The 16663-nt window shown below is 38.8% G+C and overlaps 1 protein-coding gene across 4 annotated transcripts in view; it reads left to right on the top strand.

The window, feature by feature from the left end:
- Positions 1-16663, top strand: part of SLC9A9 (solute carrier family 9 member A9) — a 663806-nt gene that overhangs the window by 41703 nt on the left and 605440 nt on the right. For all 4 annotated transcript variants that reach the window (XR_011561320.1, XM_070770059.1, XM_070770128.1 and 1 more), the window contains 2 exons: positions 13308-13385; positions 14869-14945. Coding sequence is in view for 3 of the 4 variants with exons in the window: in XM_070770059.1 (XP_070626160.1) it covers positions 13308-13385; positions 14869-14945 (155 nt within the window). In the remaining variant the exon portion in view is untranslated. The remainder of the gene's footprint in view (positions 1-13307; positions 13386-14868; positions 14946-16663) is intronic.

Raw genomic sequence — 16663 nt, forward strand, 5'->3', positions numbered from 1 at the left:
AATTAAGTCAGGACAACAGCTACTACCTGGGAAGCTACTACCTGGGACTGTTCTGGTTAAGCTGGAAGGTATAGTTACCTTAGTAAAGAGTCACAAAGGTAACAGAGGTAAGTTCACGTGTCAAGAATCTTGTTCCAAAACATAGGAGACTCTGGCCATTGGTGTCTAAATGCTGTAGCAATGACTTGGAAAATGGAGGTGGTCTTTTTGTATTTGCAGCTAATGAGGACACATCCAGTAGTGGGGTGGGTAACCTGAACCCATAGGTGGATGGAAGATGGAATATTTTCGTTAAGAAGGTAGTCCCTGGAGCCATATTACTTGGTTCAGCTGCTTCTTACCAGCTAAGTGATATTGGGTAAGATGATTGGTTTCTCTGTGCTTCAATTATCCGTTCGTAAAATGGGATATCCCTAACTACTTGGTAGGATAATTGTGAGTTGCAAATGAGAAAAACTTGTAAAGCACTTAGACTAGTGCCTAGCTCATAGTAAGGGTTCAAAGTATACTATTAGTTTTATCATTATTGTTATCAATAAAACAATGGACTCACAATTAGAAGCTAAGATATGAGTACAAGTCTTGATACTTACAAAGTCTGTAACTGTAAAAGTCATGTAACTGTGTGGGATGTTCACAGTACTTACCTCAAACAGTTGTTGCAAAGAAAATATGAGAGTCTATGTATGAAGGTGCTTTTAAAAAATATATATATATTACTTACTGTTACGATTAATTGACAAGTGGTAATAGCAATCTATTAGTGAGGAAGACAGACTCTGAACTTCAGCTCTGCTTAAATTACAATAAATATGCCTTCCCTTTTCAAAGATTGTTGTTATTTCCATTTTAGTCTCACCATGTTTCCATGAGGTAAACAGATATCACCCCCATGTCTCAGAAACTGAGACTCTGAAAACTTATGTGACTTGGTCATGATTGATCTGTGGCAGAACTGGTCTTAGGAAAAGGTCTTCTGGCTCTGAGTTCAGTGTACTTTCCACAACTCCATGCTGCCAAGCTAAATATTTAGAATTATATGAATGTTTTATTCTAAATTCTCCACTTAAATTTGCCTGGGTTTGTAGACATTACCTGGGCTTCCCAGGTAGCGCTAGTGGTAAAGAATCCACCTGCCATAAGAGATACGGGTTCGATCCCTGGATTGGGAAGATCCCCTGGCAACCCACTGCAGTATTCTTGCCTGGAAAATCCAATGAACAGAGAAGCCTGGAGGGCTACAGTCCATAGGGTCACACAGAGTTGGACAGGACTGAAGCAATTTAGCATGCCTGCACACACATAGACATTACCTACCTCCGATAAAATATCAATGTTTATATCTGTCATTTTTGCACGTATTAATTTCACAATAGTGTATTTCTAACTTCTGGAATTTCAACTACTTCAAAAGTCACCATGGTTTTGTGGTATGATAGTCTCACAATTTCTCAGTGATATTAATAATTCATGATTATCATTACAAGGAAAAGTATTTACATTCATTTTACATTTTTCCTATGTGATTTAAATCAGGTGGTCTCTAAAACTTTGTGACTTGCTTTATTTATATTCAAACCCTAACCTTTCCTCAGGCTTTTAAAAATTTAGGGTAAACAGCCAATTATAAAACCTTAGGAGAAAATATATCTAGTCATAAATATAAATATAGTCAGGATAAGGAAAGATTTTTTAAAGACGTTACCAAAAGCTGAATCAAAGTAAAAAATGGAATAAATTTTACTACATTAAAATGAAAAAAATCGGCATGAAAAAGACACCAGTGACAAATTTAAAAAAATGTTAAAGGTTTAAGAAGGTAAGAGAATAGAAGAATATATTTGAAATGTAAATAACCAAAACTGAATAGTAACCATATTGTGTGAAGCATTAATAAATGAGAAAAAGTCATACTGGGTAAAAGATATGATCCAAAAACTCATTAAAGAGATGTCACAAAAGACCAAAAAAGACACAAAATATACTTATTTCGTTAGTAATGGGAAATGCAAAGAAAACAGTAATATTAAGCAGCCCTGATTGGTAAAAATTGGAAATTTGTTAATACTAAGCATTGGTTAGAATGTGGGAAAATGCTCCTACACTCTTCTATAGAGTGTAAATTGGTGTGACCACTTTAAAGTAACTTCAGTCTAGTAAAGTTGAAGATTCAGCATCCAGCAATTCTACCTTTAGTGTTTACCACTTCTAGAGAACTTCACAAGCATTATATGCAAAGGCTTAAGTGCAGGAATATCTACTGCATTATTTCTAGTCATAGTAAAAAATAGGAAACAACCTAATTGCCCTCATTCTCTTGTCAGAGTAGGGAAAAAAACAATCATGATATATTCTTCCTACAGAAGGCTATACTGCAGTTAAGCACATGGACAAGATCCACTTGTAGTAATACAGATCAGTTGTAAAAAAAAATTCTAAATGTAAAAAGCAGGATATAAAAGGTTGGTGTTGTGTATTTAGTCACTTTAAGCCATGTCCAGCTCTTCTGTGACCCCATGGACTGTAGCTCACCAGGCTCCCCTGTCTATGGGATTTCCCAGGCAAGAATACTGGAGTGGGATGCCCATTTCCTTCTCCAGGGATCTTCCTGACCCAGGGATACGACCTACGCTTCCTGCATTGCAGGCAGATTCTTTACCATTGAACCACCAAAGAATCCCATATAAAAGGCTATTTATAGCTAAAATTCTGTAAAACTTAAAGATGCACAAATAATAGTAATCATTGCTATGGATACCTGTATATGAAGTATAAGAACACAGTCATGGAAGAAAAGAACACTCTCTAACTTCAGGGTATTGGTCACTTCTGGGGAAGGGGGAAAGAAGGGTCTTTAACTCTGACATATCATTTAAAACTTGTTTAAAGCAAAGTTAAGAATATACTGTAATAAAAAGAGGAATAGCTCTGGTCTAGAATTTTTAAGTTCAGTGGTGCCTCTGAGTGACACCTTGACATTTCACATGTTCCTTGAACTTTCTAGGGGACAATATTAGGTCAGGGTCTGCTTCAAATGAAGCAGAGGGATGCTTCATTCAAAGAAAATCTTAAAACCCTTCTCAATGTGTAAAACAAATCAAAACTGCTCAGGCAGAACCGGAGGGCAGAGCCAGGGTGGAGACCAACACTCTTGTTCCCACGTCCCATCACCACCACTCCCTCCGCAGAGCCCAGGAATTGACAGAGATCAGTTTGCAGACCCCTAAAACAGGGGACCTCTCAGGCAGGTTCTCCCTTTGACTGCCTGTGGCTCTGTGTATTTCTTAATAAACAGCCTGCATGAGGTAGAGCCTGTTTCACTGAGGAGTCCCTGCCACATATATGGGCCCAGCAGGAAACCATCTGGGGAACAGAAGAATACTTTTCACTGTGAATAACTATCTCTTAACCTGGCTGCTCCACAAATTTGAAGTTTGAGAGAAAGATTTCTTTCCATATTTTTTTTAAATTAATTCATTATCATTTTGCTGCTTATATTGCTTCCTTGGGGCTTCCTTGGTTGCTCAAACTTCTGCAGTGTGGGAGACCCAGTTCAATCCCTGGGTTGAGAAGATCCCCTGAAGAAAGGAATGACTACCCACTAGTATTCTTGTCTGGAGAATTCCATGGACAGAGGAGCCTGGTTCAGGCTACAATCCATAGGGTCTCAGAGTCAGATACAACTGAGTGACTAGCACACACACACACACACACACACCCCACTTCCTTACCTCCCTAAACTTAAGCCTTCACGATTCTTTGTCCTGATCTGCTCCTTTGCTTCCTTCTTTCTTAGCCTTTATCCTTTTGTTTTTCCTTCATCTCCTCCTAGAGCAAGTTATTGGACTCCTGAAAGTGCTTGACACTCAACCTCCCAAATGAAGGTTCTACGTTCCCATCACTCACTTTTTCCTTTACTCCCTGTATCCATTTCTTGATTGGAATCAATCAAAAAGGATTGACAACCACTTCCTAATTAAGAAATTCAAAGGATTCTCCTCAATCTTTGAAATTCTTTTCTTAGTCATTGATATTGGGCTGAAGAGTCAGTGGCTCCTTGGTTATTCATCTCCTCAGTCAGTTCAGTTCAGTCGCTTAGTCGTGTCCGACTCTTTGCAACCCCATGAATCGCAGCACGCCAGGCCTCCCTGTCCATCACCAACTCCCAGAGTTCACTCAGACTCACGTCCATTGAGTCAGTGATGCCATCCAGCCATCTCATCCTCTGTCATCCCCTTCTCCTCCTGCCCTCAATCCCTCCCAGCATCAGAGTCTTTTCCAATGAGTCAACTCTTCGAATGAGGTGGCCAAAGTACTAGGGTTTCAGCTTTAGTATCATTCCTTCCAAAGAAATCCCAGGGCTGATCTCCTTCAGAATGGACTAGTTGGATCTCCTTGCAGTCCAAGGGACTCTTCAAGAGTCTTCTCCAACACCACAGTTCGAAAGCATCAGTTCTTCAGCTCTCAGCCTTCTTCACAGTCCAACTCTCACATCCATACATGACCACAGGAAAAACCATAGCCTTGACTAGACAGACCTTTGTTGGCAAAGTAATGTCTCTGCTTTTGAATATGCTATCTAGGTTGGTCATAACTTTTTTTCCAAGGAGTAAGCGTCTTTTAATTTCATGGCTGCAGTCACCATCTGCAGTGATTTTGGAGCCCCAAAAAATAAAGTCTGACACTGTTTCCCCGTCTATTTGCCATGAAGTGATGGGACCAGATGCCATGATCTTCGTTTTCTGAATGTTGAGCTTTAAGCCAGCTTTTTCATTCTCCTCTTTCACTTTCATCAAGAGGCTTTTTAGTTCCTCTTCACTTTCTGCCATAAGGGTGGTATCATCTGCATATCTGAGGTTATTGATATTTCTCCTGGCAATCTTGATTTCAGCTTGTGCTTCTTCCGGCCCAGCGTTTCTCATGATGTACTCTGCAGATGCAAAAACACAGGTTCACTTTTGATTTTCTATTTTTTGTTGTTTTCAGTTGATCGGTTATGTCTGAATCTTTTGTGACCTCATGGATGGTAGTCCTCCAGACTCCTCTGTCCATGGGGTTTTCCAGGCAGGAATACTGAAGTGGGTTGCCATTTCCTTCTCCAGGGAATCTTCCTGACCTAGGGACTGAACCCACATCTGCATTGCAGGCAGATTCTTTACTGCTGAACCACCAGGGAAGTCCCTTACTATTTTTGCTTCTCTGTTTATTGAGTTTCAGGTAAGTAACAAATAATTGAGCAAAGCATATCCCAAATGCAGTGCTAAGAAACTGTTTTGAAAAATTATTGCTTATCTGAAGTTCCCATTAAACTGGGTGTATTTTTACTTGCTAAATCTGCAGTCTTGTACAGGGAAGAGCACCTCCTTCTTATACCACACTTCTCCTTAGTTTTCTGTGGCCCTGACCCTCATTCTGCTTGTCTCGTGATTGCTCACTCATTGTCCTTTCCCATGATAGTACCACCTCTTCCCATCCCAGGGTCTGTTCTTGATTTTCTTCTCTTTCCTATAGTACTTACTCCTTCAAAGGTCCTGCCTATACTTGACAACTCCTTTCCTTTATGCTGATGATTTTGAACCGTTTCTCCTTGGCCCACCTGTCCCCAAGCATGTATTTCCAAGTGTGTCACAGATACCTCAGACTCAAGGAACCAAGACTTCAATTAGTCCTGAGCTTTCCTGACTCCTCTTACCTCTGCCAAGTCAGCTTCTCTTCAATCATTTTTTATTCATCCATACTCCTAAGTGCAAAAATATGGGTTCCTTCTGTTCTTTTTTATCATTATTTTTGCCTCTCTATTTTACCTGCAAGCTCTGCTGCTCCTCCTTGCCATGTGCCTGGCTTATTCTCAGTAAATATTGTTGAATGGATGAATGTCTCCTGGGTCTGTTTCTTTCTTTCCATTCTGTGATAAACACCTTCATTCACATTGTTGTTACCTTGTGCTCATTCTGGCAACCGTGGCCTGATAATGGTTTCCCTTCATCCAGGCCAATACTTAGGGCCCTTCAAACCAATCTACCTGAGACATCTTTTTGGGGGGGAATTACTTCAATTTATTTTTTGAGTAGGTAATGCATTCATGTGGCTCACATTCAAAAGGTACAAAAGGGTATGTTGAAATCTTAAAGTTAATGATACTTAAAGTTATTCAGTATCATCTCTTATGCCAATCTGAGTTTTTAGTTGATAGTATTTATTAAAATTTTTGTTGTTGCTGAGGTAGAGTTGCCCATCTGATTTTGAGCTAGTTGAGACATAGATACAGCAATGAGAAAGATGGAGATCAAAAGCTAGGTAAAATAATGAGGCTCAGTTTGTAAGCTGGCTTGCTCATCTTTAGCCCCAGAATTAGAAAGACTTATCAAACCAGCCGCAGATCCAGCTGGACAGAAAGCCTTCCCTATGTTTGGGAGGAGCTAGGGGCATCCACTTTGAGCAAACAGGCTGATTTCAACATGGAGAGAGAGGAGGCTGAGATGCACACTCTCAATTTCTTTTCTCCAACTTAGATTGGTCACTCTCTGTGTCCTGGGGAGGATGAGTGAACTATGATGAAATGAGGGCCAGGAGTATTCAATTCTGTACGGTGCTCCCCATCTGATGTGCTAATGGATTACAGCTGCTCCACAGGCTTTAAATCCCTTCATCCTTGGGCTGAGGATGGTCAGAGTCCCAGTCTCATCCTTTTAGCCCTGAATTGTCTTACCAGGACCCTAATTTCCCCACAATTTCCTCCACTGACCAAATATAATCACTTTCTGTGTGTACATAATGATAGCAAAAATCCTGGATGCACTGCACTAAGCAGCAGTCACTCTGTATCTATAGATAAAAGCCAGGGCGAAGAGAGTCATTCTTCCATAAGTAAATACAGAAAAGCCTTCTCCAAGCCACCACCCTTCCTGCCACCAAGTTCTAATCCCTGGTCTCCCCAGAGGCAACTGATTGTATATATATATATATATAGAACATGGTAACAATGGTGGTTTAGTCACTAAGTTCGACTCTTGTGACCCTATGGACTATATAGTCCAATAGGCTCCTGTGTCTGTGGAATTTTCCAGGCAAGAATACTAGAGTGGGTTGCCATTTTCTTCTCTGGGGGATCTTTCTGACCCAGGGATCGAACCCAGGTCTCCTGCATTGCCCATGAATTCGTTACCATCTGAGTCACCAGGGAAGCCCCATATGTAACATATATGATAGTATATATACAATTTACAATAGTATGTGTATGCACACACACACACATATATATAATATGCAGGTAAATATTCTACACTTCCTCCTTTTCCACATAAATCTTGGAACAGGCCAAATACTTTAACAGACTACCCCCAAATCTCAATGTGAGGTGAAGTGAAAGTCATTCAATCATGTCCAACTCTGTGCAATCCCATGGACTATACAGTCTATGGAATTCTCCAGGCCAGAATACTGGAGTGAGTAGCCTTTCCCTTTTCCAGGGGATCTTTCCAACTCAGGGATCGAACACAGGTCTCCCACATTGCAGGCGGATTCTTTACTAGCTGAGCCACAAGGAAGCCCAAGAATACTGGAGTGGGTAGCCTATCCCTTCTCCAATGGATCTTCCCAACCCATAAATCAAACCCAGTGTCTCCTGCATTGCAGGCGGATTCTTTACCAACTGAGCTATCAGGGAAGCCCAAATCTCAACAACTTAGTACACTAAAGTTTATTTATTGCTTGTGTTCAAATCCACTATGGCCTTTGCAGTCTTCTCCAGAGGCCAGTAATCATTTCCAGCTTCCTTTAATCTAGTGGCTCTGCCACTCCCTAGTATTTGGGACCTCTGCCAGATGTTCTCTGTGAACTAACAATGGCAGAAAGACAGAGAACATAGGAGATCTAGGGGATTTTATAGACCAGGGTTGGAAAGGTCTCTAAAGACAGAGAACATAGGACATCTAGGGGATTTTAGAGACCAGGGTTACTTATATTACTGTTATCCATATTCAACTGGTCAGACCTTTGTCGTATGTCACACACGATGACAAGGAAATGTAGTCTAGGTATCTGTCCAGGACAGAAAAGAAAAGAAGTGTGGTGAGAACATAGCAAGTTTTATTACACATGCCAGATGGACTGTTTTACACCTTGCTGTTTTAGCTTCACAACAAATTTTAGAAAGCAGCCATATCAGTTCCTAGACAGTTTCCTCAGCCTTTCTAACAGTTGCATAGTATTCAGTTTTACAGATTGTAGTTGACCCTTGAACAACACAGGTTTGAACTGTGTGGGTCCACTTATGTGCAGATTTTTTTCAATAGCAAATACCACACTCCTACATGATCCACAGTTGGTGGAATCTGCAGAGGCAGAATCATAGATAAGTAGGAGTTGCAGAAAGAGAAGAATCTCGTATACAGAGGGCCAACTGTGAGTTATACCCAGATTTTCGAGCATGGGGAGTCGGCACTCCCCTACCCTGATCAAGGCTCAGCTGTATACTGTGATTTTTTAACCAGTCTGTGGCTCAGCCATCCTCAATGTTTTCTTTTTTTCCCATTCATCCATCTGCAATGAATACTCTTGTCCTTATGTCATTCCACACATTTGCAAGCATATCTGTGGGATAAATTCTCAAATTAGGTGTTGCTGAATCAAACAGTATGGATATTTGACATTTTGATAGCTGTCACTAAATTACCCTACTAAAAAGTTATACAAATTTATACTCTCAATAGCCATTTTATTGTTTAATCTTGCTGGGTAAAACATTTCTACTTTTCTCTGTGTTTGAATGAATATTTCTGTGCCTCGTGCTTCCAATCCTCAATCCATTGTGTCAATAGTTTCTTTCATTTCAATTCAAGAACAGTGACGATTTCTTGAGAAACAATCAGTGTTGGGTACCACATAGACCCCTTTACATCTCTTATTACATCTAATCATAAAAAGCAAGTCTAGGAGGTAGGCAAATTACAAATGAGGAAACTGAGGCTCAGAGAGATTAAGTAGACAAAGCTCATCTAATTTGTAGGTGGTATATTTTCATTATATATTCTGAAGTTATTCATCTTTTACCCCCTCTGGTACTTCTCACACCAAAGCATAACCTAGGGCAGAGGAAAGGAAACGCTCATTCTTATGTTGTCTAGAGCTGCCTTCCCTAAGCAAGCCAAGATTTCTTTGAAGTCTTCTATATATATTAAAAATGCATGCAAGTTTTGATTTTCACTTTTAAGTATATCTGCATGCTTAAAATATTCAAAATATTTCAAACTACTTGCTGTTAAGTATAACTGAAACTTCAGGAAGCCGCCAGTTTCCCCTGTGGCTTGGTGAACCCTGGCCCAGTGCTCCCAGGGCAGACAAAGGAGCATGGTTTTGTATGTTGGTGCCCCATGGAGAGGCTTCTATTCATCCTTCAAAACCCAGCTCATGTGCTGCTTCAAGATCAAGGCTCCCTGCAGGGTCAGCAAGCCCAGAGTGCTATCTGTCTTCTAAAGAACTCTGGATTGCAGCAGAGAAGGGGCTCACTAGATTTCTAATGAACAAATCATTGCAGATAAGCAAACACATTATTGTGTTAACTACTTTTATTTTTCCAAAGGAGTCGGGAATTGCCAAAATAATGAAGCCTATTTCTGAGTGCCAACCTCTCTTAAACACTCCTAAATCTTGGTTTAAGCAGTTGTGTTAGCCCGGTTCTCAACTGAAAAGCACACGTTTAGTTTGCCCCTGCATACATACTCTGTTCCCAGTGATATCCCTGTCACATTGATTGACACCGGGCATGCCTTTCATTTCTTCTCCTGTCTCTGGAAAAAGGGCATAATTGCATCTGCCAGCTACCACGCAGGAATGCTGTCAGAGTTGATGAAACAATGTTTTTAAAAGGCCTCTTTGGAAGGAATATGCCACATAAATCACAGTCCCCCATTAAAGTGGTTATTTTAGTGCTTATTTAGTTAGTAGTTGCATTGAACACATACTTTTTCCCAGGTAATTCATATTGAGTCACTGGATACCTTAATACTTAAGCCCAAACAGAATTTTGTATCTATAACCTTCTGATGACCTTGAGAGTTGAACTTGGTAGCTTTCCTTTCTACTCTTGGAAGTTTTCAAGTTGATTATCTCTCTGAATGTATGTCTGGGCCATTCCTAGCCAAACACTAGTGCATATTTGAGATAATAGATAAAACTACTGCACCCTTGTAGTAGTTGGACATATTGGTATTTTTATGTCTCATACTATCTGATGTTTTAAGAATTGAATCCCAATATTTTAAAATCTCAGTTTTCATGACGCAGTCATAATTCTACCATTTGAGTGGCAGGTCTGTTGCTCCAAATTAATCATTCCTTATGTAGGGCGATAAACCATCTAAAAACTGAATGGTCTGAAGTTTTAAATTCTAGTACCTGTCTGTAAATATACTGTCCCATAGTTACTGGCCACAGAAAAATAAAAATTTCAGTCCCTCCGTTCCAGTAGTCTCCAGTTCAATTGCTCAATAGATCATATGACCCATGGCTACTCTATTGGGCAGGACAGTAACAGAATACTTCCACCATCACACAAAGTTCTGTTGGATGGTAGGGTCTCTAAAACTTGTATTTTAAGAAAAGTGTATTTAGCTTTCTGTCCTTCCATTACACACCTCTCTTAGATATTTTCCCCCCTCATACTATAATGAAAACTTTTAATTGTTTGGGCTTTTAAACCAGTCTCACCTCCAAGGCCATGATTTGAACACAAAGTCTGAAGAAGATGGCATGTGGAACCGCCATCTGGAGGCTGGTGCAGTGGCAGATCCAGCCATTTCTGAGAAATTATCTGGGTTTGGAGATACTCCCAGAACTCTGATTTAGCAGTTCCTAAGCTTATAGCAAGTCTGAAAGGAACACAAATCTGTTTTGTATATACAAATAAATCCTCGTACTGTGCATGCCATTCTCAGCCTGCCAGTTTCATCTGGCTGCTCCAGAAAATATAATTCAATAGCACATTAGTTAACCTGCATGCAGGGAATGGGGCACTCTGATTATTGAAATGTTCTGGTTGAGTGATTAACCTTATTTTTGCAGAAAAACTGCAGAGGCGAGGGATTTTCTGCCCAAGATGTTGTGCCACTGTAATCCTCTCTTCCAGATGATCACAGATCACAGCTATATGGCTTCACTCCTCCAGAACACAGAAATACATCTCTTTGCAAAAGCCTTCAAATATGCAATTGATAGACTCTTGAAGAGGCCTCAAAAATAGATCAATAATGGTGTTTTAGATAATCTTAGAAAAAAAGAGTAAACTTAGAAGGAGAAGTAATCTCTTTGCCCAAATGTTGCACGCTGTAACACTTAAGAGTTCCTGACAATGGGGCAGTTTCTTCAAATCATATAACTTTACCATATCAATTCAGATATTTCCTTTTCTTTAGTAATGAATTCTTAAAAGTGCTTGCTAGATGTTAGGCAATGCTGCAAGAGCTTTACAAGTATTAATTCACTTAATTTTTCCAACCACCTTAGAAATTAGGTATAAAATTATTGTATTCATCTTAAAGATGAAGAAACATGAGAGGCACAAGAAAGCTATGGATGGGCCAAGCTGATCTACCCGAATACTCACTGGTCCAAGAGGTTGTGGCATCAGTGAGAGAATAACTAGGTTTATAAGTGGGCACCCAACTGAGTTACATGGCTCCTACTTCCCCAGCCTACCCCTTCCCGAATATTAGATGGGTAGAGTCAAGGAGCCAGTGTGGGGAAGGGAGAAGAGGGACTCTGGCAATGCTCAATTAGGCCCAAAGTAAATAGTGGAGTTAAGAAAAGCTTTTCTTAATTTTTACTTAAGTAATTCATACCTGTGATATGTAAGGTTTTTAGGGATATATATATATATATATAAAATTAATTCCCTGGTGGCTCAGATGGTAAAGAATCTGCTTGCAATGTGGGAGACCTGGGTTTGATCCGTAGGTGGGAAAGATCCCCTGGAGAAGGGAACAGCAACCAGTGTTCTTGCCTGGAGAATTCCATGAGTAGAGGAGCCTGGTAGACTACAGTCCATGGGGTCGCAAGAATCAGACACAATTGAGTGGCTAACATTTTCACTTTTTCATAATTCACTCTATTTTACTAGATTTGACTTTCAAAGGCAATTAATTTTTTTCCCAATTGAGAAAAATGTATCGAGCAATAAGCTAGCCCTGGGAGGGTGAAAGCAACACAGAATTGACCAAAGCATCACTGTGATCCTTGATGGGTCCCCAGTCTAGTGGAAGAGACAGTCAAACAGAAACTGATAAATTATGTTATGAAATATATGCTACAAGGGAGGGTATAGAATGCTGAAAGAGCACAGAAGAAAGTACAGTCGGTTTTAACTGCGGAAATCAGCATGCTTCAGAGAGAAGTAGTTTTTGAGAATCAGCTTCAGAATGAGCAAGAATTCGGGCAAAAAAGTATAGAAAGTGTAGTTGTAAGACCTGTACGTCTGAAAGGTTTTGATGAGTGTTGTAATGGTAAGAAGGCCTTAGTGGAGAAATAATGAATGGCAGTGTGTGTGTGTGTGTGTGTGTGTGTGCGTGCGTATGAGAGCGAAAGACAGAGTGTGAGAGAAGTAGAGAAGAGGATGAATCTAAGGAAGCTTTTAAAGATTAAATTAGTTTTCATTTTCAGACTACTCAGCACAGAGCATGTATTGGATTCAAGAATTTCTACATCTCATTTCATCATACTTCACACTAAGGAATTTTTGCCAAGTTTATTTTACCATTTAAGTAAAAGCCAATAAACAAACACTAGAAAAATCCTGTTTCTCTTTCAAATGTGTTTTTCCAGAGTCTGGAAAATATTTTGAACTTTGGAATAGGATAAAGTAGGGAAAACTAAGACTAAATTTCTAAAAATGTTTTTATTTGGGAAAATTTTAAATAAATCCTGTCAGAAGCTAAAATGTTTGAACGCTACCAATCCCCTCAACCAGAAAAAAATAAAATAGAATAAAAGCTTTTAAAATATGAAGAATGAATAGCTAATCAAAATAAAAGCAAAAAATTTTCTTTGCCTAGAAAGGTTTCATTCAGATTTTATGTTGTTCATATTAGCTACAGAATGGAACATAAGTTTTACATTTAATATATTACTTTATAAGTTATACTCAATCATAAATTTCTAAGTTTGCATTTTCTCTTATTTTTATCTCTACTAATTTAATAGCATGTTGATATGTCTCATACAACTTTAGCAAAGACAACTGTAACTTTTTTAAAATTTATTTTTATTAGCCCAAAAGAGCATCTTCCTAACTACATATTTGTCTTTTTTGGCAGATGACATTTGATCCAGAAATCTTCTTCAATGTTTTACTGCCGCCAATTATATTTCATGCTGGATATAGTCTAAAGAAGGTAAATATACAGTGATTGTTTTCTTCTTTTATCATTAAGTAGAGAATCTTGCCAGCACTAATGAAAAAAAAAAAGCATCATTTTATTTTACGTGTTTACCTATTTGGTAAAAATACCATTATCTTAGATTATGTGATGCAGATTCAAATCTGACATGCTTAGAATTCTAAACTGGCTCTGTCCAGTATACTGATTGATAGTCACGTGCAGCTATTTAGCCCTTGAAACTTGACTAGTCTGAATGAAGATGCACTTTAAGTATACAATATGCACTGGATTTTGCAGGCTCGGTATAAAAAAAGAATGTAAAATATTTCTACAATGTTTTATATTTATTTCATGTAGAAATGATAATTTTTGAATACATTATATTATAAATGTTCATTTTACTTTTTAAAAACTTAATATGACTACTAGAAAAGTACATATGTCATTTTATTTTTTTACATATGTCATTTTAAATGACATATATGGTTTACATTATATTTCTATTGGGCAATATTATTCTAGATGATTATAACCAGAGTTTGCTTTTAATTAACATTGAGTTTATAGAAAGTTGAGTCTTGCATTTTTTGCACCTGCAAAACATGACTTATGTGTAGCCTCAACATGTACATTTCCTAAATTAGTAATTCACACCAACGTCTACATGCTAGCCTCCCCAGGGCCAAAGATCAAGGCTCCAGTCTGAATGAGTTTTGAGATGCAGAGTTAATGTGGTTGCTTTCCTGCTGCCCACTCCTAACTCCAGAGATTCCTAGGGCTCTCCTCCCTTTGGCCTGTGGGCTTCAGCAGCCTTTACTTGTTCAGTACAGACTTGATTTTCTTGTGTACTTTGGGCTCCCTCTTGCTGTCAGTTCTGGCTACTTAGCTACCATTTACAGAACTGGAAGGGAGTTTTTCCAAGCAAGCGTTTGAAAAGATTTAGAAAGCTGGATTTATTCCGCTCATCCTTCTTCATCCAAGCCCCAAGACTAAGCATCATTTTGTGTGATTCATTAAAATAAACTGTTGTAGGTGATTAAGGTTTGGTTTCATCACTTTCAGAAAAACAGTAAATCAGAGATCCAATAAAAGTCAAACGGCAACTTAAATCTTTTAGAACAGTATATTTAAAGTGCTAAAGGGGTTTCAGTGACAACAAAACTTCTTAAAAACTCTGTCTTCCTTTAATCATTCCAGAGTCCTGCCTGACCATTGCCCCAATCCCTTCCTCCTCTCTCAGGGCCAGCCAGTTCTGGCCTGTCACTTTCCAGATGTATTTTTTCCCTATTTGTTGGCAACCTCTGTCCTTTACAGTGTAAATCAGTTAAGTTATCTTTGTACAATAAGGCCAGCAACTGAGGCTCCAAAAACAAAATCGGCCTTAACAGTGAGGAAAGGGAGAGGCTGTGAAAACACATGCATTTGTTTTTATTTCTTGTTATGCTAAGAAGAAAAAATCTGATGTACTATATGAAATCTATCTTTTCCTCCCCAGAGACACTTTTTTCAAAACTTGGGATCTATTTTAACATATGCCTTCTTGGGAACGGCCATCTCCTGCATCGTCATAGGGTAAGTGACATTTGGAGCTTAAGTTCCAGAAGGCTGTGGGGCCAATCTCACATTTCCTGGCCTCACACTGTGTGGGTGAATTTTTTTTTTTTTTCAGTATATCACATTTTGACACTTTTTTTCTGACTCAATTCCAAGGCTTGCATGTCTTCTGAGAAACACAAGGCTTCAAATCAAAGCAAACTAGAATTAGATTGTTGGATTTTCTCTGTGAGTTTTGAACTTCTGACTTAGACAATGTGGCTAATTTGGTTTGAATTATGTGAAGCACATTGCCTTTTTTTGGCATAAATAATGCAGATAAGCACACACTGTATTCTTTTTCCATCTTTGCAGGATCTTACCTGTATTTGACAGGACTACAATAGTAATATATATCAGGGGTTTTCTTTCTAAGGGAAAGTTAACAAGAGAGCAGTCTGAGACAGACATTTCTAAATATCAGCAGAGTTGTTTAATGCTGGGATGGCTTTTTGGTCGATACACTGTAGAATGCAGACTTGTTTTTTTCTCATTATATTTTATTGGTTATGCTGTGAGCCCCAAACTCTGGCTTGCAACTCATCATAAAGCAGAATGTGGTGCAAAATGGTGAAGCCAATCCAATTCACTTACAATTCTATCCAATACATTAAATCTCCACTGTAGAAAACACATCCAGCTGCTCTGACTATGATGGTGTGGATGTCTTAAATTGTCTAATACAGCCAGTTCTACCCTGAAATTTTACTGCATACAGCTGTTATATCCCTAAAACAAGAAACTGAGGCTAAAAACACACATTAGTCACTCACCCAGCCCTTTCCTTATGAAGTGTTTAGTGTGTGTCACTGGAAGGCTAAGGAGCTATCATTACTTGGACCTGAAAATGGGGAGTAGGGGGGGTTATGTTGAATTCGCTCTTAAATTTTTATTGGTTCAAGCCTAGAACAACTCAGGCTACATTATATGAAAATGTCCAGCATGGTTAAGTTAGTGAGGAAGCTGAAGATTTTAACAGCTGAAGCTGGAGGCTTGCAGAGATGTAGACTGGGGACCCTCATAAAGTCTGGACAACTAAGGGGTCTATCAACTGTTTGTGATTGAGAGTCACAGTGCATTGGATCCTTCTGGAAGCTTGTTCAAGGGAGGGCTTTTCTGCTCTGTGAGTATGCCATAGCTAAATATTCAAACTTCAAAGCTGGCAAGGGCCTCAGAGATCTGTGTGATTAAACTCTTCCTTCTGAAGATGAGAAATGTAACATCTTGAAAGGCTAATTAATTGTTTCAGTCTCACCATCTATAAGTAGTAGGACCTTGGTCAGGACAAAATTAAAAACTGCTGCTCTTGATCCAGCAGCTCTTGCTATCACCCTCTCTTTATTTAACAATTTATCTTTAATTCCTACACATCCCTAATCATTGTTCCTATACCTCGACTCAAGACTCTGAGATGTGTAAACTTTCAACAGATACTTATCAGTTTATAGCAAAGATTGATTTTTATCAGTTCTATAATATGGAAATCTGAAATTTATAATAGATCTAAATTCTAAACTTGTAGCCAAAATTATGGCATAATCAGTTTCATTATTACTCTGTTTCCTTGCATAACTGACTCCAAGTATACTTGCTTGTGCATTTACATAACATGCTTTTGCTATTATTAAAACTCTATACATCTCTTTTGTAAAGCACAATATATTGTGTGTGTGTGTGTGTGTGTATACTAACATGCA

Source organism: Bos indicus, chromosome 1 (assembly GCF_029378745.1).
Source record: "Bos indicus isolate NIAB-ARS_2022 breed Sahiwal x Tharparkar chromosome 1, NIAB-ARS_B.indTharparkar_mat_pri_1.0, whole genome shotgun sequence".
Taxonomy (NCBI): Eukaryota; Metazoa; Chordata; class Mammalia; order Artiodactyla; family Bovidae; genus Bos; species Bos indicus.